Genomic DNA, 26,735 nt, shown 5'->3' with positions numbered 1-26,735 from the left:
TGAGAGAGGTTAAGCAGTTTGCCTAAGGTTCTTTCTGAGTCCGAAGCTTATTTATAGTTGTAACCACCGAACGACCCTGCCTCCCAGTGGGGCCCCCTCCCAGGGCAAATTTAGGGGATTTGGGCCCCTGTTGCTTCCTCCTCCTGGGGATACCTCCCAGTCAGGACTCGTCCCTGTGGTTGTTCTCCCAGTCCCCAGCTGAGCGCGCCATACCAAACACGATGAGCCGGGTGTGCGTGTCGGTGGAGCCCAGTGGGTTCTGGGCAGTGCAGCGATACATAGAGCCGTTGAGCTCAGCAGGAACCCGCTCCAGCACCAGCTCCTTCCCGTCGAACTCAGCACTGCCATCCAGGAGGCGGCTCCCAACCCGCGTCCAGGTGAACATGGGCTCCGGGAAGACTTCGTTCTGTTGGCCAGAGCAGGGGAGAGTTGGGTCACAGGAGGGCCCATTCTGCCAGAGCAGCAAGGGGTCATGGGCATGCCCGGCCAGGGCTGGCACAGCATTCTCATCTGATGGGTTGGGAATGGCTGCCCTGAACTCCAGGAGGAGAGGGAGTCTGAGACTGAAGAGAATGTCTCGTTGAAGAGCTAGGTTTACTCTGAGTTCTAGATGGAGAAGTGAAACATGTATGTACCTCTTTGCCATTCCCCATGGGAACCGATTCTCCCAATTACACATTGGGAAACTGAAACCCACTGGATGTGGCTGGGGATCGAGGGAAGGGTGTTACAGAGGACCGCCAGGAATGCTGGTGCTGGATCGATGCCTCTACCTCCCCCCCACCACCCTCCCAGATGCTCAGAGAGAGGCTGACCTGAAACCCATGGACCAGAATCCTCACTGTGTCCCCGACCCGGGCTCTGCTGGGCGTCATCACAATTTTGGGTCCTTTCGGGGCAACTTTAGGGAGAGAAAGGCCAGGTCAGAGAGAGTAAGGAAAGGAGGGACAGGGTACATGGAAGAGAAAGTTCTAGTCTAGCGATCAACATCCTTGGGATCAGCTGCTTCTGTTAGAAGCTCAGTGTGCTCATTCATTCATTCATTCACACCTGCATTCATTCAGACATATTCCCTAAGCCCATGCAATGAATCAGATGCCCTCTAGGACCTAGGGAGTCAATGGTCTATATAGGACACAATTCCTGCCCTTGGGTGGTTCACACATCAGTAGGGGAGAAAGACAAACAACCGAGAAGTACAAGCCAGCACCATGAGGGACAAGATCAGAGAGGCCCAGTGGACGGCGGGGTCAGGGAGGGAAACTTACCTGGGGCAGGTGCTACTAGGCTGCTGATGGGGAGCAGCCTGTGCCAGCAGCCAGACTTGAGGTATCCCCAACTCCCACCCACGCTACCCCCTTGGGAGGTGCATTTCTGGTGTCATCTTGTCCAGTTGAGTTAACTGGACCTCAGAGAGTCATGAAGTGATTTGAAAAAGGTCACACCTTGATGAGAGCCAAGATCAAGGTGCGGGTCTCCTCCTCCTGATTCAGTGCTGTTTCTAACAGGTTAATCTTCCCAGTGGGATTTTTCTAGAACCTCTGGGTAGGGATGGACACAGTGTGGGAAGACGACCTCCTTCCTTGTGCCCAGCCTCACTGCCTCTCTTCCTCACTTCCTTGTATCACCTCTTATTCAGTCCCTTTATATCGCTGAACTTGAAAGCCAAGATGCCCAAGGGCAGGGCTATCCTCTGAACAATGCCTGAGAATATCAGGGATGGAGGAGATACTTGGAATCATTGGGTCTGTTCCCTTCATTTCAGCTGAGAAACAGAGCTCAATGGATAATGTAGAGGCTTATCCAAGGTCACTCACAGAACCAATTACCCATGTTTCCTGACCTTCTCGCCAGCACTCTTTTCCCCAGATTCATTCATTCACTCACTCACTCAACAATAATTAGGGAGCCAGCCATTTGGAGCAGAGCAGAGGATATGGTGGTGAACAAGACCCAGTGCCTGCTGACACGGAGCTCCCACTTCAGTAGGGGTGAGAGTTCGTAAGCAAACAAGCACATATGCAAAACAGGATGAGAGTGACCGTGCTTCATGCAGATCACTAGACCCAGGGGAGGGGGCTCAGAGTTGGTGGGTAACATCTTCAGATAGTGGTCAGGGTGCCTCTTCCAAGGAGGTGACATTTAAGCTGAACTGTGAACCCCGTGAGGCATATTCCAGGCACAGGGAACAGCCAGGGCATGGGACAGAGGCAGGTCAGGGAGGGAAGGGTGTTGGGAGACAGATCCCATAGAGTTTCCAGGGCCGGAGGAAGGGGTGAGGGTTTTGTTTGGTACTCTATGCTTTGTGCTACTCTGTGTAAACATCTTCTAAGGGTGGAAAAGGTTTGTCCTGAGGCCCTGGGGCTGCCCTGGGATCACCCCCACCTTTCCTTGCTGGTCCCCAGACCTCCCTTTCTGACTCAAAGCTCTCAGAACAGAAATCAGAGCAGTTGGCAGATGTGGGTGGTCTCCCAGGCACTGCCAACTTCATTCTCTGAGAATGAAATCAAAGGATTATTAATTAAACCATGAGCAAGACATCTGAAATGCCACATGGGTCTAGGGAAGCATCCATGGGAAAAGCAGGGCTTGCACCACGGGGTGGGGGAATCGCTGGGAAGGGAAGGGCTGGTTCTGCAGCTGCATCTGTCAGTCAGTCAGGTGGAAGGGCCACTGGCCTGGGAGACCTGCGAGCTGAGTTCTCATCTGTTCTGTGTGCCCTTGGATGAGTGGCTCCCCCTCGCTTTCCCAAGTGCCCCATGGGAACAATGATACCCCTTGCCTAACACGCGGGGCCATTAGGAACATCAGGCGGTGGCAGGTTTGATGGCTAACATTTGTTTAGCGCGTCCTAAGAGCCAGGACCTATGAAGTGCCATATGCATAATCTCATTTAGCCTTCCAGCCTTTGAGATTGTCTCCATAAGGAAATGAAGGCTCAGGGAGCCCAAGTAAGTTTTTGGGTTTTAAAATGAACTCTCAAGTGCTGTAGACGTCGATTTGCAGATGGGAAACCAGGTCTAGGGCAGTCTGACCCTGGGTAATCTTGGCGGCTCTAAGTGCTGCTAGGGTGGCATTGTTGGCTGCAGCCAGGAGAGGGCGCGGAAGGGCATCCCGGTCCTGGAGAAGGCTGGAGCCGTGGAGGACCCGGCAGACACCTTTCCTTTCTAGGTTAGATTTCTCACTGCCCTGCTTTCTAAAGGGCCTGCCTTACTCCTTTAGGCCTGGGCCTGGGCCTGCTGGTTCTAAGGGAAGAGGGAACTAACCTTCTCAGGTGTCAAGCATGCGCTAGACTCCATTTTAGGACGGTCACACCATTCTGGTACTTATGAGGCAAGTTACCCCAAAACCCATTGTGCAGGTCACAGAACCGGCCCTCCAGGGGGGCAGTGACTTATCCAAGGTCACACTATAGGAAGTATCAGTTACAAGACGTGATGGCACATAGGGCTTCAGAGGGAGGCTCAGAGCCCAGGGGCAGAGGTGAGGCAGAGATGGGTGCCTTCTTCCACCCAGGGCACCCCGGCTCCTGGGCTCCTGTGTGCATCTGATCCTGAGGGGCTCAGAGGGTGGGCAGAGGAGGGGTCTGGTCCTCCCTCGTTGCTTTCAAGCTCTATCCTGGCAGCTGCCACCAGACAAGAGCCTTTGCAGCAGATGGTCCCTGACTCCCTCCTTCACTGCTGCGTTAAGATGTTGCTTCCGGAAGCCAAGCCAGCTGCTGTCAGCCTCCCCACTCCTTCCACCCTCAGGCTCCTGACACTCAGAGCCTGGCCCATTAGCAGCTCCAGACAGTCGAAATCTGGCCCCACTTGCCTGCTTCTGACCACAGTGGCTGAGAGTGCCCGAAAGGAATGCTCTTAGTCTCTGGACTTTTCTGCCTGTCAACCCCTGGACATAGAGAAAGAGTAGGAGTCCAGAGACCCAGAATTGATGCCTAGCCCTCTACTTTCTGGCTGCATGACTTGGATGAGTCATTTCAACTTGTTGGGCCTCAGTTTTCTAACCCGCAAATGGGGAGAATAGGCTACCACCCTGCTTGAGGAAACATTCTGAAAATGACAATGGAGGAGGGAGATAAGACTGCAGTGTGAAATGTAAAGTGATGTCTATCTGCTCAGGGAATGAAAAAGATCCTGGACATATAAGTTGCCTTCTTTACCTCTCCTGAGCATCCTGATGCAAGGATAGTACTATGGAATCTCAAGGAAAAGCTCCTCTAGCTTTCCCCCAGGAATTCTGGGTGTTTTCTAAGACAATCACTCACCCATTCACCCAATCATCCATGCATCCATCCATCCATCCATCCATCCATCCATCCATCCATCCATCCAAATATCCATCCATCCAAACATCCATCTATTCATCCATCCCTCCAAACATCTATCCAAACATCCATTCATCCATCCATCCAAACATTCATCCATCTAAACACTCATCCATCCATCCATCCACCCATCAAACATCCATCCATCCATCCATCCATCCATCCATCCATCCATCCTTCCATCCATCCAGGCATTCATTTTATTCATTCATCTATTCAAACATCCACCAATCCATCCACACACCTACCTATAAATCTACCAATTTGCTTACCCATCCATTTATTCTTTTGCTCTATCCATCTAATTCTTTACCGTACACCTAATTTGTGGTGGTCACTATCCAGGGTCACTGTTGGGGACACCATGATGAATAATAACAGTAGCTTATATTTCCTGAATATTTGCTGTGCCTGTCACTATAAGCACTTTGTATGCACTGCCTTACTTAATCTTCTCAACAACCTAGAAAAGCATTAATTAATTAATTAATTGTTAAACAGTTGTTTATTAAGAATTATGTTAGGGGTTGTTCTGAGCCCTGTACTCTGTGAACTAGGTAGATAAAGACTCTGCCCATGTGCCATTTAAATTCTAGTGGGTGACGGGAATGCCCAGAGTTTGACTGGGATGGTGGTTACACCGGCATTCACATTTATTTAAATTTGTTAAATTGTGCACTGAAGGACCTGAATTTCCCAGTAGGTAAATTTTATTACAGTTAAAACATATATGAAGAATGAATTTTTTAAGCCAGTTCACCTGACTGCCATTACATCTAAAACCAAATCTCAATTCCTAGCTTGTGGGCGATTCAGACAATAAGCAAATATAGAATATACTTGCAGGTGGAAAAGAGTTATGTAAGAAAACAAAGCAAGAGACGGGGTTGAAGGAACCAGGAGGAAGAGGCTGCTTTAGATAGAGTGTTCAAGGAAGGACCCTTTGAGTAGAGGCCTCGAGCAGAGGCCTCCTTCCAGTCAATTTCCATTCTTCATAGGTCAACACTGTTCCCGTTTCTATCAATGGAGATTTATTTTTTTGTTCTAGAATTTCATATAAATGGACTCACACAATGAGTACTCTGTCATCTGACTTCTTTTGATCAACAGTTTTGTTTTTTCTTTTTTTAGACAGAGTCTCACTCTATTGCCTAGGCTGGAGTGCAGTGGCATGATCTTGGCTCACTGCAACCTCTGCCTCCCAGGTTCAAGGCATTCTCCTGCCTTAGCCTCCCAAGTAGTTGGGCCTACAGGCATGAGCTGCCATATCCAGCTAATTTTTGTATTTTCAGTAGAGCCAAGGTTTCACCATGTTGACCAGGCTGGTCTCAAACTCCTGGCTTGAAGTGATCCACCTGCCTCAGCCTCCCAAAGTTCTGAGATTGCAGGTGTGAACCACGATGCCCAGGCTGATCAACATGTTTTTGAGCTCCATCCATGCTAATGCAGGTATCATGAGTTCATTTGTATTTATAAAAAGTATTTTGTTATATGAAGATACTACAAGTTTGTGTATTCATTTTTCTAATTATGGACATTTAGATTATTTACAGTTCTGTCGTTGTTGCTGTTGTCATGAATAAAGCTTCTGTGGACATATGTTTTCATTTCTCTCAGGTAAATACCTAGGCGTGAAATTGTTGGGTCATAAGAGCAGAAATATTTTTATCTTTGTAAGAAACTGCCAGGTTTTCAAAGTAGTAGTACCATTTTATACTCCAACCAGCAAAGCATGAGAATTCTGATTGTTCTGCATTCTTGTCAACATCTGGTATTGTCAGTTTTTTAAATTTTAGCCAGTCTAATGGATGTGAAATGGTATCTCATTGAGGTTAGAAACTTCATTTCTTTAGTAACTAATAATGTAGTGTACGTTTTTACATGTTTATTAGCCATTTGTATATTTTCTTTTTTAAAAAATTGGGTTGTCTTACATTATTGATTTGTCATAGTTCTTTATATATTCTGGTTACAAATCTCTGTCAGATATATGTATTGAGAGTATTTTCTCTTATTCTATAGTTTGCCTTTCATTTTTCTCAAGGATGTCTTTGTAAGAGCAGAAGATTTAATTTTTGATTAAATCTAATTTACCAATTTTCAATTTATCATTTAGTTTTTACTTAGTTTTTTTGTGACCACTTTAAGAAATCCTTGCTACACCAATATCACAAAGTCTATGTTTTGTTTTAGAGGCTTCATGATGCTGACTTTTATGGTTAAATCTATGATTCATTTCAAATTAATTTTTGTGTGTGTGCGAGGTAGGGGTCCAGGTTCAATTTTTCCTTATGCCTATTCATTTGTTTCAGGGTCATTTGTTAAGAGAACTTCTCTTTCCTGATTGAATGGCCTTGGGGGTCTTTGGCAAAAATCAATGAACTGTATGTATGTGGGTCTATTTCTGGACTCTATCCTGTTTTATCAAACTGTTTGTCTACCACAGGAAGGTTTTGGGTGGGTGTCATGATCTGATTTATATTTTAAGTAGATCAATCGGAGTGGGAAATAGGATAGTGCAAAAGTAGAAGCAGAACTGCTTGTAGTTTGAAGGCTACTCTAATAACCCAGGCTTGAACTGATGCTGCTTGGGTTGGGTATTCGGAGAGGACACCGTGAGGAGTGGCAGATTTGGGATATATTCTGAAGTCGAGCTGCCAGGGCTTAATGACGGTTTGCATGTGGGATAGAGGAAAGACTGGAAAAGGTGGGTGGCTGCAAGGTGTCTGGTTTGATCAATGGGAAGAATATGGTTGCCATTTAGTGAGATGGGTGCCAGGACGCTCAGGCATCTCTGGTCTAGATCACAATAAAGGTACAAATCTGGTGAGACAAGAACTCAGGAGAGGCACAAACAGCTCGAAGGGTTGGGGGAGGGTCAGAGAAGTCTTCCTGGAGGGGTGGCATTTGAGCTGGGGAGGGCATCCCTGCGAGGGAAGAGCAGGAGTGAAAGTTCTTTGCAGGGAGACACGCCCCACCCTTGTTGGCCTGATCTTCAAAATCCTTGTTGAATGATTGGATTTTGTGCTCTGAGGTCATCTCATCCATCTCACTGTCTCACCCAGAGTGCAGGGTGCCCTGATGGTGCAAGGTGCATACACTCACGGCCCTTTGGCTCATGGCACTCTCTACTGGTCACACCCCCTGGCTCAGTGACACCTCACCACAACCCTGACAGGTGGGCTATAGAGCACAGTGGTTAAGAACGTGGGTTCTGGGGCCAGACAACCTTGACTGGCTGACCTAAGAAAGGTTACTCTAAGCCTGAGTCCCTCACCTCAGGCTTGATGGGAATAATATGATAGCATCTCTCAGCGGGTTCACTGCAGGCTTAAAGGAGACCTGATGAGGAAAGCATCTTGCAGAGAGCCTGGATCTAAGCAGGTGCTCAAAATATTTGTGCAGTTACTATTCTCCCCCTTCATCAGGTCAGAAAACTGAGACTCAGAGACGTTAAGAAGTCTGAGTTCTCACTCAGCAGTCGAAGGAGACTAGGAAGTCAGCCTAGGTGTCTCTTTACTCACCCACCCAATTAGGGCCCTTCATCTTGGTGGCCCTGCTGTGTCCCCCATGCCACAAATCCCCCGGTGTGCACAGACCTGCCTGTCCAGGCCCACTGCTTATGAGTGAGCCCTTCTTTCCCTTGCTCTGATGATGGCGAGCGGGGGTGCCCACAGAAGCAACTCCAGTTAAGGGAGGGCCTGGGATCCAGGACAGAGCAGGCAAGCGCTTTAATGTGGTTTGGGGTGCTGTCGGTAAGGGTCACACAGGCCAGCAGGGGCACACCGCCTCCCATCACTAGGAGATGTCAGCTACAAGCTCACTTTTCACCAGCTGCCTTGAAGTCTGTATCTGGCCTTTCATCTTTCTCGTCCTTATTCTTGGTGGGGTGGGGCAAGGGTGCCGCCCTGCTGGAAACCGGAGCTTCCACAAGAGGGGCTGGAGGGGTCTTTCATAAAAGAAGCCACCAGGTGAAGGGTGGAGGCTGCTCTGTTGGGGGACGAAGAGGCCATGGAAGGATGGAGGATCCAGAGAGAGGGGTGAAGGGCTGGCAAGGTGGGAGGACCAAGAGAGGGGTTGGAGCAGACCCTGGATTGAGAAGACCTCAGCACCTAGCACAGGACCTGGCCTTAAGTGATGCTTGTAATATCTTCGTTTTTTCTTTTTTTCTTTCTTTTTTTTTTTTTTTTTAGACGAAGTGATTCTCCTGTCTCAGCCTCCTGAGTAGCTGGGATTATAGGTAAGCACCACCATGCCCGGCTAATTTTCGTATTATTTTTTTTTAGTAGAGATGGGGTTTCACCATGTTAGTCAGTCTAGTCTTGAACTCCTGACCTCGTGATCCATCTGCCTCAGTCTCCCAAAGTGTTAGGATTACAGGCGTGAGCCACTGTGCCTGGCCCAGTGCCTAGGTCAAAAATGGACCTGGCCCCAGTGATATCTTTATGGAATGATGAACAAAGAGTACCCAGGAGGTGGGCACCTGTGACAGAGGGATGCCGTGAGGAGGCAGAGTGAAAGGCTTAGAGCAGCCTCTGGAGCCTTTGAATTCTCCCCCACTCACCTTGGGTATCTTAAACTCCCTGAGCCTCAGCTTCCTCCTCTGTGATATGGGATAATAATGGTGCCTACCTCACTGGGTTAATATAAGAGAAGCCACAGTCTGTGGCATATAGTAGCTGCTCAGTAGATGTTAGCCTTTATTGTTAGTTTCTGTATGGGCAGGTGGCCTGTGAAAATCAAAGGGCTGGTGGGTGTGGTGGCTCACGCCTGTAATCCCAGCACTTCGGGAGGCTGAGGCAGGTGGATTACCTGAGGTTGGGAGTTTGACACCAGCCTGGCCAATATGGTGAAAACCCATCTCTATTAAAAATACAAAAAAAAATTATCTGGATGTGGTGGTGGGCACCTGTAATCCCAGCTACTTGAGAGACCGAGGCGGGAGAATCACTTGAACTTGGGAAGCTGAGGTTGCAGTGAGCCAAGATCACCCACTGCATTCCAGCCTGGGTGCGACAGAGCTAGACTCTGTCAAAAAAATAAAAATAAATAAATAAATAAAAATAAAAAGAGAGAGAGAGAGAGAAAATCAAAGGGCCATTATAATGGGTCTTCAGGGAACCAGTCCCATAACCAGCCAAGACAAGCAATCCTGGAGCTGTTGAGTCCAGTGGTTGGCATGGTAGTGAGTGAAGAAGGCACCAATAAACCTGGCTTGAAATTTCAACGCTGCTATATACAAAGTTAACGACTTGGCAAGGGACTCTACCAACTTGAGCCTCAGTTTTGCTCATCTGCAAAATGGGACTACATGGCCAACTTGTGCTTATGAGGATTGGATGAGAATCCTTGCAGATGTTCCTAGCACATAGTACATACTGTCTGTACAAGAAATCCTTTTCTTTGGTATTCGATACTGAGGAGATGTTGGGTTTTCTGGTGGTCCAGCTAAAACAGAAGCCCTCTGGAACACCTGACACAAGCTGCAGTCCCAGTGCTCGTCAGTCACCATTCTCAGTCCTTGGTGATGAGTGGCCTGGGTTAGTGGCTGTGGACTGAGCCAGGCAGCCTCTGAACACTACAGGAGTTTTGGAGTACAAGCCCAGGCATCTCGGGCTTAGGGAGGAGCTGCTGGGGGCTGCGGATCAAGGTTCAAAGGACATAGGTGAAAGGACAAGTACAGGTCATCGTGCTCATCCCCTGCCCTCACCCACCCAGTCCATACAAACAACCAGAGTCTTGTCTATTTCCAGCAGTGAAGATTCCACATCTCCCCCTTCCCTGCCCTGAGTCAGCGGGGAGGAGAAGTATAAGGGGAAGGGAGTGAGTTCTTTGTGCTTTGGGGATCCCTGGGTTGGTGCTCTGTGGGGAGAGGAGCAGATCATGGACAGGGATTGGGCTCTTGGGCTGAGCTAGCTCTGGGCACCCAGTGTCCTCTTTGCCTGCCTCCCACATACCCACAGATGACAGGGTTTTCATTGTACTTAAAAGTGTAAGCCAGAGCGATACCTTCCATGTCCTATGTGTTCCTGACCCCAACCTGCCAAAGCTTCCTATGATTTTCAGAATTCCAAAACCTGATCCAGCAAGCCTGCAACCTCCCAGGTTCACAACCCTTAGGCAGAAACCGTCCTCTGAGCTCACTGGGCTCATATGCAACCCAGAAAATCTCCCTGTCACCTCCCTTGTTCCCACCTGTGATATAGAAAACTTCCCTGAGCAGGCCGTGACCTCGAGGTTCCTCTCCTTGACCCGACAAATGTCCCCTGATCTCTTGTGCTCCTGAGGCTGACTGGAAAAATCTTGGCCTCCCCTGGTCTTCACACTGACCTTCTATGCTTCTGACTTGACTCAGCAACCCTTCCTGAAGAAACCCGACTCTTGTGTATTCTTTATCTACCCAGCAAACTTCCTGGTTCCATTTTTGACCTAGAAAACCTCCCCTGTTTTTAACACCAATCCAGCAGATTTTTCTGACTTTCCATCTTTTTTATCCAGGCTGTGCAAACTCCCTGACCTCTTATGTTGCTGACCCAGCCCAGCAACTCCCTTGCTCTTCCCCAACTTCTCGTGTTCCTGACCCAACCCAGCAAATCTCCTCAGTCTCTTGTTTCTGATCCTTCCAGAAGACCTCCCAGACCGCTCAAGTTCCTGACTGAATCCTAACTGAAAAGTGCTTTAAATGGTTTGTAATTTATATCAAATTAAACTGGCTTTGAAGCAATTCCTCTGACCTCCCCTGATCTCCTGTGTCCCTGACCCTGTCTAGCAAACTCCTCTAACCTCTCATGTTCTTGGCTCAACCCAGCAAACTACCTTGGCCTGTGGGTACCTCCCCACACATGACCAAGGATCTTCTCCAATCCAGCTCAGCAAACTCCGCTAAGAACCCTAACTCTACCCTTTGCGCTCCAGTTTGCTCCATTTCCAGTTTGCTCCATCTCCTCCCCCTCTCCATAGGTGTCCACAGCCCGGGAACCCTATTCCAAGGCTCTCACCACACCCAGGTCTGCAAGGGCTCTACAGAAGGGCCCCCACCAAGCCTTACCCAGCGTGACCTCTGCCTGCATGGGCATCGACAGTGCTGGGTGCTTGACCTCGCAGCTGAAGAGGGCCTCGTTGTCAATCTGTGGGTTGAGGGTCCAGGTGAGCAGGGCGCGTACTTCCACAGTGCCGTCGCTGCTCGGGGTGCGGCTGTGGCGCAGGAAGTAGGTGGGCTCGGCGCTGTGGACCCAGCGGGGGAACTCACGGCTCACGACCGTCTCTGGTATGTTCTCTGTGGTTGGCTGGAGGAGGATGTTGGGATCTGGGGTCAGGCCATGGGAGGGGCGCTCCGTGTAGGGTCGCCCACCCCGGTTCTCGGCATCCAGGAGGGACAGTGACTTCTGCATCTTGGTGTCATCCAGGTCACGGTGCAGAAGGCTGCGGAAGGGCCTGCTGTCCTGGAGGGGGCCGGAGCTCGCAGCTGGTGGCTCTGATAGGGGTACTGCGTCGATTGGTTCCCCATCTCGTTTGAAATAAACCTGCCATTGCAAGGAGGGTGTGGAAAAAGATTTTGTGCTACTAACTTCAACCTCCCAGTGGGCTCTCCGATGAACTGGGCACAGGATGCCAGTTCTTCCAGAGCATAGCAGTCTAGACAGTCACCCACACCCCACTCCTTTCCCTCCAACACTACCAAGAACTATGAGCCAGTGTGGTATAATGGGAACACATGCAGGCCCTTGGGGCAGAGGCTTAGCCCAATCCCATCATTTACCAACTGGTGAGGTTTTTTGAGCCTCAGTTTCCTCACTTGTCAAGAGAAGAATAAGACACCTGCTTCATGGGGCTGTTGGATGTGTCAGTGGAACCACGTGGGAAATGGGGACCTTGGCCTACACCATGGCGGCCACCTGGGGTCCAAGGGCACCACTCGGGGAGGGCATGGGGATGAGGGAAAAATGGAAGGCACCAGAGATTGAGAAGTTGGGAGAGGACGAGGAAAGAAAGAGTCTGTGTGCGTGTGTATTTTGGAGATGGAAGGCAGAAAACAGGTGCATGTGTGGGAGGAAGCTAGGTGTGGGGAGGAGGTGAGAGCAAACATCTCCTCGCTTTCTCTGCTAATGGGAGCTCAAGTTTTGCGAGGCGGCATTTAATTTAATTTGCTGTCTTTTTATTTTGGTACATGTACCCAGAGGCCTGTGGGGATTAGATGTATTTTTAATAAATCAGATAAATATATTGATAGGGGGCCAGGAGAGGGAAAAGTAGGATGCAGCTCTCTGGGACACAGGTAGGGGGAGCGAAAGGAAAGTGTGCAGGGGGAGGGGCTGCAGGGGGGTGAAGGAGGTGGGAGGGGATGGGGGGTATGAAATGTGGGATTTTTGTCAGAGTTTGTAACGTCAATGAAGAGTCTCTTATGCACATGATAGCCTGCGTTGGGTTTTTTTTTTCCCCCATTTATTTTCTTCTTTTCCTTTTTCTTTTTGAAAAGTGCTTTAAATGCAGGTTTGTAATTTATATCAAAAGAATTTCTTTAAAGTTCTGATGTCTCAGGCAAACATAAGATGCCTGGGATTTGGGGAGATGAGGTTCTTTTGCATGTTTATATCTGAATATTTTATTGCCATGTCGCAAATGTCAGGGCAGGCAGACAGGATGGGTAGGAGGGGGGTCTTCCTACAGCCCCTGGACTGTGAAAAGCCTTTCTTTGTGCCTTTCAGGAAAGGACTTTCTGTTTGTGAGAAAAAAACAGCTTTCCTGATTTTAGGGAGACTGGACCTCTTTAAGGCCTCCAAAGGAGAAAATCTGGGGTCATGTCCTGCTTTCAGCAACTGGCTTTGAAGCTACCTTTTTTGGTCCACTTCCTAGGGACTGAGGCTTGTCTCTGTTCCCCTGCCCACCACCCCACCTGTGTCTCTACACCCCTGCCCACTGCCCCACCTGTGTCTCTACTCCTCTGCCCACAATCCTACCTGTGTCTCTGCACCCCGGCCCACTGCCCCACCTGTGTCTCTACACCCCTGCCCACTGCACCACCTGTGTCTCTACTTCTCTGCCCACAATCCTACCTGTGTCTCTGCACCCCTGCCCACTGCCCCACCTGTGTCTCTGCACCTCTGCCCACTGCACCACCTGTGTCTCTGTGCCCCTGCCCACTGTCCCACCTGTGTCTCTGCACCCCTGCCCACTGCACCACCTGTGTCTCTGTGCCCCTGCCAACTGCCCCACCTGTGTCTCTGCGCCCCTGCCCACTGCCCCACCTGTGTCTCTGTGCCCCTGCCCACTGCCCCACCTGTGCCTCTGCACCTCTGCCAACTGCACCACCTGTGTCTCTACTTCCCTGCCCACCACCCCACCTGTGTCCCTGTGCCCCTGCCCACTGCCCCACCTGTGCCTCTGTGCCCCTGCCCACTGCTCCACCTGTGTCTCTACTCCCCTGCCCACCACCCCACCTGTGTCTCTGCATCCCTGTGCCCCTGCCTGCTGCCTCACCTGTGTCTCTGTGCACCTGCTTACTGCCCTGTCCTGGGCCTCTACATACCCATTTACCACCCTGCCCCAGTTCCCAAGGCAGGGCTGGCCTAGATTCCCAAGGCCACACCATTGGACCATGCCTGGGAGACAGTTGGGTCTGGAATGAGGGGAACCATTTGGCTCCCGTCTTGAACTGTAACCCTACATACCCATTGCTCTAGCTCCACACCTTGCTAAATCCTAGTACTGTATGAAACTCATAGGATCAAGACACAAAGTATTACAAAATGTCAAAAACGAAAGGGTACGTAGCTTGAAGGTTCTCCAAACAGGCTTCATGGAACCCTACGGGTTCTAAAGTGGTGCTTCAGGTGTCAATGAGAGTGACTTGGCCGCTCTTCACTTTTAAATGTCATACATATGAGGTTTCTCTGTATACCATTTAGACCAAAAGGGTCCTTGTGCTTCTAAAAAAGCTGAAAAACGAATGTTGTCCAGCCCCCTCAACTTCGTTGCAGAAACAGAGGCAGAGGTGGGGAGGGGGGATTTCCTGCTCACCGTTGGTTCGGTGAGTACAGCATGGCCGGGACCCCAGCTCTCCAGACGCTGCACCTCCTACCCTAACCCCTTCAAGAGGTCATGAAAAATCTCATGAACTGCACTGACAAATATCTAAGAAACTACGCTGGGTCTAATAAGTTGGTCAAAAAGGAATTTCCTCTCTCTTCCCTCCCTTCCTTCTCTCCTTTCCTTCTCTCCCTTCCATCCTCTCCCTCCTTCTTTCAGATGGGATTCCTGATGATCACATGGGCTTCTGGGAAGGCCAGTGAACCTGGAGCTAGAGACACGGACCTGAGACCCAGCTCTGTCGGGAGTGCCATGGTGACTTGGGACAAGCCCCTTTCCCTCTCGGGGGGGCTCCCTTTCATTTGTCTCCGTTGGACTCAATAACTGAGGTTGACATGCTGGATCCTGGGCTCCCCAGAAGGCCACTCCTGCTGTGAAGTTCTAGGACTCTGCCTCCAGGAGGAGTGGGGGTTCTCAGCATGGGGAGATGGGGAGCAACAGGGGCACATGGATGCCTGGGCCGATCCGATGGGTAAACGGGATCGGACAAAGGCAGATGGGGACAGAGTCAGCCCTGGCCAACCACTCCCTCTCCAGGCACAGTGGAGACACCTACAGCTGGACCAGCCCCGAAGCAGGGTGGTTCGGCAGATGGGAAGGAGCTGGGCGCTCCAGGGGTACTCACCATGGGCGCTGGTTTTCCTCCAGACACGATGCAGACTAGCGTGAAGTTCTGGGCTTGGTAGCGGCTGAAGGGTGCTGGTGTGTCAGCGGCCACCACTTCAATGGAGGTGGGAGGAGCTGCCCCAAAAGGAAGCACAGGAAGACAAAGACTCAACTGGGAGATTCAGGAAGAGTTCACTGACCACCTAAGATGGCCCAGGTCCATGCTGGGTGCCGGGGTGGGGGAGGGCAGGTGTTGTCGAACTCCAGGGGGTACCATTGGCATCCATTACAGTGAGGAAGATGTCCTTGCTGGGAATATAGACAAGAGCCCTGTCCTCCTGGAGCTTGCAGCTTAGTGCAGAAGACAGACAGGAATCAAGAGATGGCACAGATCAAAGTGTGAAGTGCATCCGATCCCCAGAGGAATCACGGTGTGTTGAGGGGACTCTGCCCGAGCCTGGGAGTTCCGGGCAGACGCTGCTGAAGCAGCCACATTGCTGCTGTGATCTGAGGTCACAAGAGTGGGTGGGAGATAGCATGGCAGGTAGAAGGAGCTTTGAGTTTTAACACCTTGAGTTTTAACAAACCCTGAGATTCCCAGCCTCTAAAGTAGCTGGGACCACAGGTGTGTGCCACTATGCCTGGCTTATTTTTGTGCCAGGGCCTGGCAGTAGGTTGGCCAGGAGAGAGAGGGGCAGGCCAGGGGGAATGTGGTGCCCAGCGGGGCTGGGCATATGGGCAGGGCACAGAGCATGTGGCATGCTGTCAGGGGGATTATGACTAGAACTGGCATGCTGGAACAGGTTGTGACATTTTCGGGATTTCTGTGAACCAGCAGTTAACCGTTTGTAACTTGTCACAGTGAGTATTTTCACATCACAAAAAACAGCAACTGCTACACTTTGGGGCTTTTTCCCTCCTTCTTCTGCCCTAGCCCCCAGAGGGCTGATTTATCTTTAAAGCATGGGTTACGGGTTTTTCTTCTTTATTCTGAGAGCAATGGGGAGCCACTGAAAGTTTTCAGTGAGAGCAGTGACATCGTCTGGCTTGCATTTGGAAGAGACTGAAAACAGAGCGGGAATTTCAGCTGGGGAAGATGGTACCATACACTCGGATGGGGGCATCTGGACAGGTATTTGTGGCCAGGAGTCTTTCCTTCCTTCCTTTCTGGAAGTTGGCTTGTTTTTGTTGGCCACCCCTCCCACCCACTGAACCTCTCTTCTCTCCTCACCCACTGCCCCTGGCTGGTTTGTCAAAACCCTTGCTCCCAGACACTACGGGTCATCGCAAGGGGTAGGGGCTAGGCCATCAGGCACACTTGGGTCCGAATCCCAGCTCAGTCACTACCACCTCCACGTGCTTAGGCAGGTCACCAAAACTGTGAGCCTCAGTCCTCCAGTTTGCTAAATGGGAATAACATTAATACTTAGCAGACATTTTTGCAGGACAAAACCAGCTAATGCATATGAAAGGCTTAGCATATGGTAGGAATTTGCTATTATTGTGATTTCTGATATTATTTCCCTAACCACTTCATAATCAGCAGGACAGGAGCCAGAATCTTAGAGCCTCGCTTGGGAAAATCCGTCAATTCTGACTTACCCAGCCTTGGGCCATGCACAGGGAGGGAAGCAGAGAAAATAAAGAGGTGTGGGCCTTTCCTTCCTGCAGGGGGTTTTCACTCCAGTTAAGTTTAATTAAATTCGACAAACATTTCCTGACACCTACTAGGTGCCGGGAATGATGCCAGGTGCTGCCAGGAGGTGCCCAATGATGAAACAGGTAAAGCATTACAAAGTTCACAGTCAGGTGGGGGAGACAGACACACGGGCAACTCTATTTCAAGGCCTAGTGAAATGAAATCAGGTATGAGTCATTCATTCATTCAGGGAGCCAACTCATGCTGTCGGCAAGAGAAGCAGAGCACACAGAAGACAATGGGAGAACAATAGATGGAGAATTGTAATTAAGCGTAACATCGCATAAAACAGATGGTAAGTGGGATAGGAATTCCGAGAAGGGAGAAATACACCAGAATACGTCAATTACCTAGGAATTGCAGATTCTGCAGTCTAACTTTTCCAACACTCGACCGAAAACCTGGATCCCACACAAGAACCCACAATGGCTAACACTTAGGAATCGGGACCCGTTCTGAGTTCTTAACGTGTGTGCATTATTTCCGTCTTCACCATCAGTCTACGAGCTGGGTTTATTTATTCCCATTTTACAGATGGGGAAACTTAAGAGGTGAAGCAACTTGCTCAGGCTCATAGTGCCAGTATGAGGAAGAGCCAGGATTTGAACTCAGACCGTCTGACTCCAGAGCCCAGCCTCTGACATGAAGCTGAGCCACCTCAACCTTTGGGAAGAAAAAGCGAGCTTGTATCTATTGGTGCCTTTAGATGTAAGTACACATTTGAACCACCAGGAACATTCACCTACCTTCCATGGATGCCTTATAATCCAATTCCATCAGGAACGGATGCTGTGGGTGGCTCCAGTTACTCAGTTACCCTAAAGATCAGTGACCTCTGCAGTTAGAGCTTAGCATAAAACTCTGGCGTGGCTGGTGATGGCAGGTGAGTAGGTATCAGGATACCCTCCAAGAATCCTAGAGGCTCAGAACCAGGCAGGTGGTTCCTTTAAAATCACTCATTCATTCTTTCTTACCTTCACTGAGCCAACAGAGCTCAGACACCTAGAACCTTCCTGAGAGGAGAGTATTGCTTGCCTTTCTTTCTTTCTTTCTTTCTTTCTTTCCTTTCTTTCTTTCTCTCTTTCTTTCTTTCTTTCTTTCTTTCTTTCTTTCTTTCTTTCTTTCTTTCTTTCTTTCTTTCTTTCTTTCTTTCTTTCTTTCTTTCTTTCTTTCCTTCTTTCTCTTTCTTTCCTTCTTTCTTCCCTCCTTCCCTCCCTCTCTTTTGTTTCTTTCTTTCTCTTTCTTTCTTTCTCTCTCTTTATTTCTGTCTTTTCTTTCTTTCTCTTTCTTTTCTTTCCCTTTCCTTCCTTCCTTCCTTTCTTTCTCTTTCTCTCTTTCCTTCTTTCTTTCTCTTTCTCTCTTCTTCCCTCCCTCCCTCTCTCTCTCTTTTTTCTTTTTCTCTCCCCTTCCTTCCTTCCTTCCTTCCTTCCTTCCTTCCTTCCTTCCTTCCTTCCTTCCTTCCTTCCTTCCTTCCTTCCTTCCTTCCTTCCTTCCTTCTTTCTTCTTGGCAGGGTCTCACTCTGTTACCCAGGCTGGAGTGAAGTGGCACAATCATGGCTCACAGCAGCCTTGACCTCCTGGGCTCAAGTGATCAATTGTCCTGCCTCAGCCTCTCAAGTAGCTGGGACCCCAGGTGTGTGCCACCACTCTTGTTTTTTTGTTTTGTTTGTTTGTTTGTTTTTAGCTTTTTTTTTTTTAATGTTTTGTAGAGCTAGGGTCTTGTTATGTTGTCCAAGCTGGTCTTGAATTCCTGGCCTCAAGTGATCCTCCCAATTTAGCCTCCCAAAGTGTTAGGATTACAGGTGTAAGCCACTGTGCCTGGCTTCTGAGAGGTTTGCTTTGAAGAGTAAATGTGATGGCATGTGTAAGTTACCTGCAATGCAAGGTAGCAATTTTAATTATTTGTAAGACTACAAATAAGGGAGGTAGTATAGGACAATGGCTAAGGAGGTGGGCTCTAGATCAGACTAGCCAAATTTCAAAGATCAGCTGTACCACTTATTGGCTGTGTGACCTTGGGCAAGTTACTTAACCTCTCTGAGCCTGGTTTCCTGATCTGAAAAACTGAATTATAAGGTATTTGTGAAGATTCAGTAATGTAGTGCCTGCAAAGTGTTTTGAAAGTGCACCCAATTACATATTAGCTGTGCTTATTGTCAATGTGATTTACTAGCATTCTTGTTTGAGCCTCCTTGCTAAGGACTGGAGGAATAAAACATGGTCGTACCTTTGGGGCATTCACAGTTTAGTGAGGAGATCAGAAAATGCCCTAGATTCAGGCTGTCCCATGGAGTAGCCACTCACACATGCAGCAGGGGAGCACCTGAAATGTGGTTTGTTCAGGTTCACATGTGCTATAAGTGTAAAACTGAAGTCTTCGTTTTTAAGAAGAGTGTAAGATATATTGTAAGTGTAACATGTTGACATGATAATATTTTGGATATATTGGGTTTAATAAATATATTACTAGAATTAATTTCACCTTTTCCTTTTTAAACTTATCTTAATGTGGTTATTAGAAAACTTACAGTGACATGTGTAGTTTACATTATGTTTCTCTTGAACAACTCTGGTCTAGACTTTCCATTTTATAAGTAAGCAAACTGAGATCAGAGAGAGACACAGGATTTGGCTACAATCATACCCTAAGTCAGTGGCAGAGCCTGGAATGGCCCCTCGCCTTCCAAATCCTGGCTAGGGTTCTTTGCACAGCATGGTGCTTACACTCCCCACCCCCACAAGCATTCATACACACACACAGGAGATCTGCACCTGAGTCACGCGTACCACCCACACAGACCCTGATTGGAGCTGTGTTCCCATCCCTCGTTATATTTCTGAGCAGGTGTTAGCAATATGTATAGTTAATCAAGCTCATAAGACAATAACAGATTTCAGTTGTATGGACGATGACATAGCAGAGCTGTTAATATCAGCGTGGACACCTCAGGCTTCCCACACCCTCCCCATCAATATACTCCCCAGTCAGTGAGTCCTAGGAAAATGTCACTCTGCATCTCACCTCCTGTCTCTTGGTGGATGGCTCTGAGTGTCGGCAGTCAGGGAGCCATCTCCATCCAGGAGTCCCTGGCTCCTGACAGATGCTTCACCCTGCATGTCACTATTAGCATCTCCCTCTTCTTTTCTCTTTCCCGTCTCTTGACCAAGTACGGCATTCCTACCCACATAGCCCAATAAAAGCCAGTTTCAGAGCCTCAGAGTTTACAGCCTTCCTTCACTTAGGTTTCCCCTATTACACTCCTATTCCCACCCTACTCCCCCTCTTCACCTCCTCCTCCACCTCATTCCCATCCCCATCCCCACCTCATCCCCCATCTCCATTCCCATCCCCACCCCCACCTCATTCCCCATCTCCGTTCCCATCCCCATCACCCTTCCTACCCTCATCCTCATCCCCATCCCTTTCCCCATTTCATCCCCATCCCCATCCCCATCTCCATCTTCATCTCCTTCCTTATCTTTATCCCCATTTCCACCCTCATCCTCACTCCACCTTCATCTCCAACTCCATCTCCTTCCTCATCTTTATCACGATTCCAAACCCGTCTTCATCTCCATTCCCATATCTGTCCCCATCCCCAACCTCATTCCCATCTCCATCTCCTCCCCCATCTTTTTCCCCATCGTCATCTTAATCTCCTGCCCCATCTCAATCTCAATCTCCTTCTCTATTCTTATCTTTACCCTACGCCCATCTCCATCTGTGTCTCTATCTCCATCCCATCCACATCCACATCCCCTTCCCCATCCTCATCTCCATTCCCATTTCTATCCCCACCTCCACTCCCTCTCCATTCTCATCTCTGTCTCTATCCTCACATTCAGCTCCATTTCCATCCCTCCCCATCCTCAATCGCCATCCTCTATTCTCTCCTCATTTCTGTCTCCATCTCATGACCAACTTCAACTCCATCTTCTCCCCCATCTCTATCCCCACCTCCATTCCTATCACCACTTCTATTCCTGTCCCCACACTTATCTCTACCACATCTCTATCCCCATCTCCAACTCAATTCTCCTTTCTGTTTCCATCCCATCCCCAACCCCAATGCCGTCTCCATCCTCATCGCCATTCCCATCCCTGTTACAGTCTCTGGCCAACCAAGATCAAAAGCCAGCAGCTTTTAATGTGCCCTATGCCTGGGATAGATCCCATGCCCCAGGACGTGTTCAATCAAAGGTGGAAGATCAGCTGTGAACACAGATATCAACTCTACATGACTTCCTGGACAAGAATAATCCCAAGTAGAAAGTCAGGTAACAGAATGAGCAGTGTAAGGTGAGGCCACCTGCCTGTGTTTTACTGTATTCACATGAGATCCAGGCGGCAAAGACTCATCAATGAAGACCCCTGGCTCACCAATCTCCCTCCCACTCTTCTGTTATCACCTTTAGACAGCGATGTCCAGTGCTCCCACCATCAGTGCCTCATTTTTGTGGCCTTTGAGGCTGTGTTTTCTGAAATGCCTGTGACAGTGCAATGCTCTCTGGGGCGTGTGGGGGGGGGGGGGTGGGAGAGTAAACACACCCATCACACTCATCGGCATCATTCATCTGAAATGACCCTTCTAAGGCGAAGAGACACCACGCAGGCATATTTTGCTTGGGGAAGAATAAGCAGTAGTCGTAGTTGTAGTAGTAATAGTAAGAATCTAGGCCAGGTGTAGGGGCTCACGCCCATAATCCCAGGACTTTGGGAGGCCAAGGCAAGCGGATCACCTGTGGTCGGGAGTTCAAGACCAGCCTGGCCAATATGGAGAAACCGTGTCTCTACTAAAAATACGCAATTAGCCGAGTATGGTGGTGCATGCTTGTAATCCCAGCTACTCAGGGGGCTGAGGCAGGAGAATCACTTGAACCTGGAAGGCGGAGGTTGCGGTGAGCCGAGATTGCGCCATTGCACTGCAGCCTAGGCAACAAGAGCGAAACTCCATCCACAAAAAAAAAAAAAAAAAAAAATCTTGACATGGGCAGAGCTTCATAATTTACAAACCACTTCCAGACACATTATTCCATTTGTGTAACACCAGACCTGGGCAGTAGGAAAGGCCGACCCTATTCTATAAGTCCACTATGATGATCAACCAAGGGCACCACCATAAAACTCCGTGGAATCCACTGACCCCTGCCCCCACCCCCAACCAAACCAGTTGACTTTCTAGTTTATTTTTTTACTTTGCCTTAAGAGGAGAGAATTGCTGCTAGAAGTTTCCATGAATAATTTTTTCTAGCATCGGGAAAGAGAAAGTGGCTTCCCATCTGACACAGCTGCATGTCACAGCCAACCTCCATCACTCCTGTTCCATGGACACCAAGGGAGGCAGGAGTTGAAGTTATTTTAGACTCAACAGTTAACATCGACACAGGGAGGTAATGGTCGGATGATCGGTTTTATGAAATTAACTCTGAAATATTGCCTGTCTTTATCTTGAAAGCAGAACTTTATTTCGGTCATCATAACTCACTTTGGAGACAATGCGGCAGCTCCTCTTGGCTCTGTAAATCATCCTGTGGCCTTTGAAATTTGGGAACACAAACCTGATCTGATATAAATCCCAGAATTATTGGAGAGGGAAATCCGCCCCACGCCTGTGTCAAACTGTGAGTACTAGAGTTAAATTCTCTTCCATGAGGTTCACTTCCACTTCTCTCAGGGTGCTGACTCTAATACAGTCAGACCAAGGTTCTAGCCCAGGCTCTGCTCCCAACATCCCGTAGAACTTTGGGCAAATCAGTTGATGCCTCTGGTCGTCAGTCTTCCCATCTATCAAATGAGTTCAATAAGACATACCCTGCCAGCCTCTTAGCTTCCAGGGTTTTTGAGAGGAGAAGCAAATGGAAAAATAACCATAAACCTTCTGTAAGGATAGCAAAGTGCTGAGCAAACAGGAAAGCTTTAATTATATTACCTCTCCAATGGCCCACGCCCCTCTCTTGGCTGAGAACAATGTATAGGGGAATTTCTTTCCCTCCCAGGAGTAACCATTGTCTTGAGGAAGGGAAAATCTCTCCAGCTCCACTCTGCGAAGGTGCTTAGCACACTCTGGCTCCCAGTGTCATTCATCACGGGGTGGTAATCAATTAGGTTTGGGGGAGGGATTGGGGAGGGGAGAGACAAGTTCAGAATTATATTGTTTGCAAAAAAATCCATTCTTTCCTCTCAGCATGCCTGCTCTATTGACTGCCCTCCTTTTCAATCAGCTCTTAGTCATTACACCATATTTCACAAAAGAAGAAAATCACCTTCTTAATATAAAAGTGTCCGTGAATATAAATGTTCCCTATTTTAATTTCTTTCTTTCTTTTTCTTTTGGTTCCACACATCTTAGTTTCTTCCCCATCATCTCCACTAGTCTCTTTCTCTGCTCCTTCAAGAATCTGCTCAAAAGAGCACCTCCTCTGGGAAGCCCTCCCTGCTTCAGCAATGCTGAGTTGCCTGTGGTTCCCTCTTCACTTTACTCATCTCCTCTGTGCCCTGCACACACTGGTCCTTCTGCTGCTTAACTCCACCTCATCCTTTAAGGCTGGCCTCAGATGGTGCCTCCTCCAGGCAGCCTTCCTGGGTTTTTCCAGACAGGGTTAGAGCCTGTCCTCTGGGTGCCTGGAGCACCCTGTGCTTGTCATACTCCTTACTGCTTGTTATTCTGTTCTGGGTCAATGTCTGTCTCCCCACTAGAGTGCGTGTTCCCTGGAAGTTGGAGCTTTGTCTTTCTTCCACCTAGCCTCAGAACTAGTGTCGCCCAGCCACGCAATAGGGGTTCAATTTCAATGTCTGTTTGTTTTCTTCATTTCTCCCGGCACAGGAAAGCACATAGACCGTCTGTGGAAGAAAATTCCAGAAGACCCTGCAGTGCTGTGGACCTTGCTCCCTTCTTCAACCTTACACCTTGACCAATACCCTCCCATCGTCATGCTCCAAACACACTGAGATATTTTTCTCTTTGGATCTATGAACACGCTTAGCTCTTTCCAGCCACAGGGACTTTGCATCTGCAGCTTCCCCTGCCTGAAGTCCTTCACTCAGCTTTTTAGCCTGGCTGAGCCCTTTCAGGACTTTCAAGAAGCCTCAGCTCAAATGTCACCCCTCAATCTAAGCTAAGTTCTCTTTTGTTTTGGGCCCCAGCAGTTTGTATATTTTCTTCATAGAGCACCTCACAGTGTATAATTATTTCACATATTGGTTCACACACTTCTCTTTTCCTCCAACACCCTCACTAGAATGTAAGCACCATGAGGGCAGGGAAGTCTTCTTACCTATTGCTGCACCCAAGAGCCTGGCACACCAGGATTTGCTCAATAAATATTTTCCAAGTGACTGAGTGAATAGATTGGGGGGAAGGGCCCAGGCATCCTCCCCTCCAATCCCTGCCCAAGTTGGAAAGGCTGAAATAAATCTCCAGCCCCACCCTAAGCCCTTCTCTCCCAGCAGAGACCCAAAGAGACAGATCCCACTAGTGGGAGGGAGTCCCTGGCAAGAAAAAGAGAGAGGGAAAAAAAGTGCAACTCTGTGGTTTATGGGAAAATTAAATATTGAACTGAGGAGTAACAGCAGCCAAGGAACAACAACAACAACAACAACAACAAAAAGCCCCTGAATGGAACTGCCATCAGTGACAAGAGAGATAAACATGGCGTCTGTGCTTATATGGGCTGCAATAGACCCTTTTATGTGGCAGCTGCAGAGCTGAATCTAACCCCACCCCCTAACTTGAAAGCGGCCATGGGAGCTCCTGTGCTTGGCGCAGTGGTGAGGGGTGGAGGGCCCAGGGTCCAGGTCACTGCCAGAATCTGAGATGGGGGCCATTCTGGGTGGAGTGGGTTCATGAAGGATCCCAGTAGCTGCGGGCCTGGAAGCACCCGCTCACCTGTCTTGCCCCTCCCCTGCCAGCTGTTGTGCTTTCGCAGTAGTAGAAGATAAAATTAACAGCCCCAGCTGGAGGCTCTGGCTGGCTGCTCTGGGTGAACAAGGGGGGTGCTGCAGACGGGGAAGGCAGCCTTCTAGGCAGTGAATCAGTGAAGCTGGGCAGAGCAGACCCAACTGAGGCTATTGCTGGTGGAGAAATAAAATGCCACACACCTGTAAAGAAAGGGGTGTTGGGCAGCCCAGGCCACAGGTTTTGTGTTGGATCTAGATTTGTATTCTAGCACTATTTTCAAGACTAGTCCTTTAACCTGGTGGTTCTCCAAGTGTGTTCCCTGGACCACCAGCATCCGAATCATCTGGGAACTTACTAGAAATGCAAATCCTTGATCCCCATTCCAGACCTGCTCAACCTGGGACGGGGTGAGTTTTAACAAGTTCTGAGATTCTAATGCAAGTTCAAGTATGTGGACCGCTGCTTTAATCTATGCAAGCTTCAGTTAGTGCATCTCTAAGTGAGGGTCATAAATGAGGGTCTAAATGAGGGTCACTGCACTTGATGGTGCAATTATGTGAACTAAGGGCTTGGTTCATAGTAGGTGCTCAGTAAACAGGAGTGAAGATGGTTACTGATAGAAAAAGAAAGGCTTGGGGGAACTGGAGAACCTTAGCCAGGCTACCCCAGGCCTCAGCAGAGGGGCACAGGGGAGAACCCTCTGGAGCCTCCCTGGCCCTATACACTGATTGGGTCAAAGGACTTCAAATCTCCAAAGCTCCACTCCCCACAACCGGTGCAACTGTCTACTCATGCCTTGATTGGCTGCTTGTCAATGTCTCCAGTTTTCTGATTGGCGCCCTAGGCCTCTAGGCCCATGCAGACCCTCTCTGCACCTGGAGTTTTGCTGGCTGGAAGCAACCTGCCCCGCAGCCTGTGGGTGGCCACTGCCTGTGCCTGCCTCCGCTCTATAGTTTATGTGGCAATAGAGAGAATGTGTTTAAGCCCCATGACAGGTGCCGTGTCTAGAGAGATGAAATCTATGGGGTGTAACATGAATCTGTTTTAAATAGCAGCAAAGCTAGCCAATTTGGGGAATGTTTTCAATATATCCGAAAGGTGAGTATTACACACATGGGCAATTTCACCATGTACCATACTTGCAACTTTATGAGAGAAGCCTCTGGAAGCCCACGGAAGCTTGGGGAGGTAGGTAGGGAGGCACATTCAAGAACTGGCCAGTGGCAGAGCACCAGCTCCTTATGAGCTGTTGTTCGTCCTCCCCGCAGAGAGCAGTAGGCTGGGCTTGGAGGCTGTGGGTAGACCCCTCTTCATCTTCCCCCAGCGTCCAAAACCTCTGTCCCTTCCAGGAAAACTGTGTCGCTTCAAACACCAGCCTTGGCTTTCTGAGGCTTAGAACAGAGCTTAACCCTGGCCTTGAAGGCCTAAGGCCTGGGAAACCTGGCTCCGAGGTCACAGCCCTTCTGCTTAGAAGCGGTGTGTCCTCGAGTCCATTGATGACTTCCTGCCCACCCTACCCACCACCCCCCGCCCCCATAGAATGAAGATGGCACGGGTGGCTGTCTCATGCGAGGGTGCTTGTGGGGAATGAAGTACTGTCACTTAGCGAGCAGAAGAGCAATTCTAGTTGTTACGGCTTTTTTAGTTTATTATTGTGTCTGGGGAAAAGGTGTCAACCAAGAGTCAGGGGGCTGAAGATTCTGTCTCAGCTTTGCCATGGACTTTCTCCATGACTTGGCCATCATTTTCCCCTTCTCGGTTTCCTCATCCAGACAGTTAGAGGTGCAGAGCACGGTGTCGAAGGGCCCACCTGTCCTCTAAATTTGGCAGTGGTAAGAAGGCCTCATGGTTTCCACAGCTCAGTGCTCTGAGCCACTCCCAGCCTCTGGACCACCCGCAGCACCACTGGGCCACTCCTGCCGATCTCCCTGCCCCTACCTCCCACCGCACTCACGGCCTGGCTCCGAGCCTTCCTTCAAGCAGGAGATTTCCCGGGGGGGCAGTGTGGCCGCCGTCTTTCCTGTCCTTTCAGCATTTTAGGATTGATTTTGTGAGTCAGAGAGCAAGTAAATCATTCTTGCCGCTTGCTCCTCATAAAGCAATTTCCAGGGGAGATGAGGAG

General features: G+C 49.1%; 1 protein-coding gene across 2 annotated transcripts in view; it reads right to left on the bottom strand.

Annotated features, from left to right (window-relative positions):
* Positions 1 to 26,735, bottom strand: part of IGSF21 (immunoglobin superfamily member 21) — a 270,820-nt gene that overhangs the window by 1,273 nt on the left and 242,812 nt on the right. Inside the window, exons 5-8 of one of the 2 annotated variants that reach the window (XM_003891213.4) lie at positions 15,036 to 15,151; positions 11,373 to 11,847; positions 816 to 901; positions 214 to 406 (exon numbers count right to left, since the gene is read on the bottom strand). In XM_003891213.4, the coding sequence (XP_003891262.2) occupies positions 214 to 406; positions 816 to 901; positions 11,373 to 11,847; positions 15,036 to 15,151 (870 nt within the window). The remainder of the gene's footprint in view (positions 1 to 213; positions 407 to 815; positions 902 to 11,372; positions 11,848 to 15,035; positions 15,152 to 26,735) is intronic. The other variant, XM_017957665.2, reaches the window with a different exon arrangement.

This window comes from Papio anubis, chromosome 1 (genome assembly GCF_008728515.1).
Source record: "Papio anubis isolate 15944 chromosome 1, Panubis1.0, whole genome shotgun sequence".
Classification (NCBI taxonomy): domain Eukaryota; kingdom Metazoa; phylum Chordata; class Mammalia; order Primates; family Cercopithecidae; genus Papio; species Papio anubis.
The sequence above is the reverse complement of the archived record's forward strand: the minus strand, read 5'-3'. Positions and strand labels throughout refer to the sequence as shown.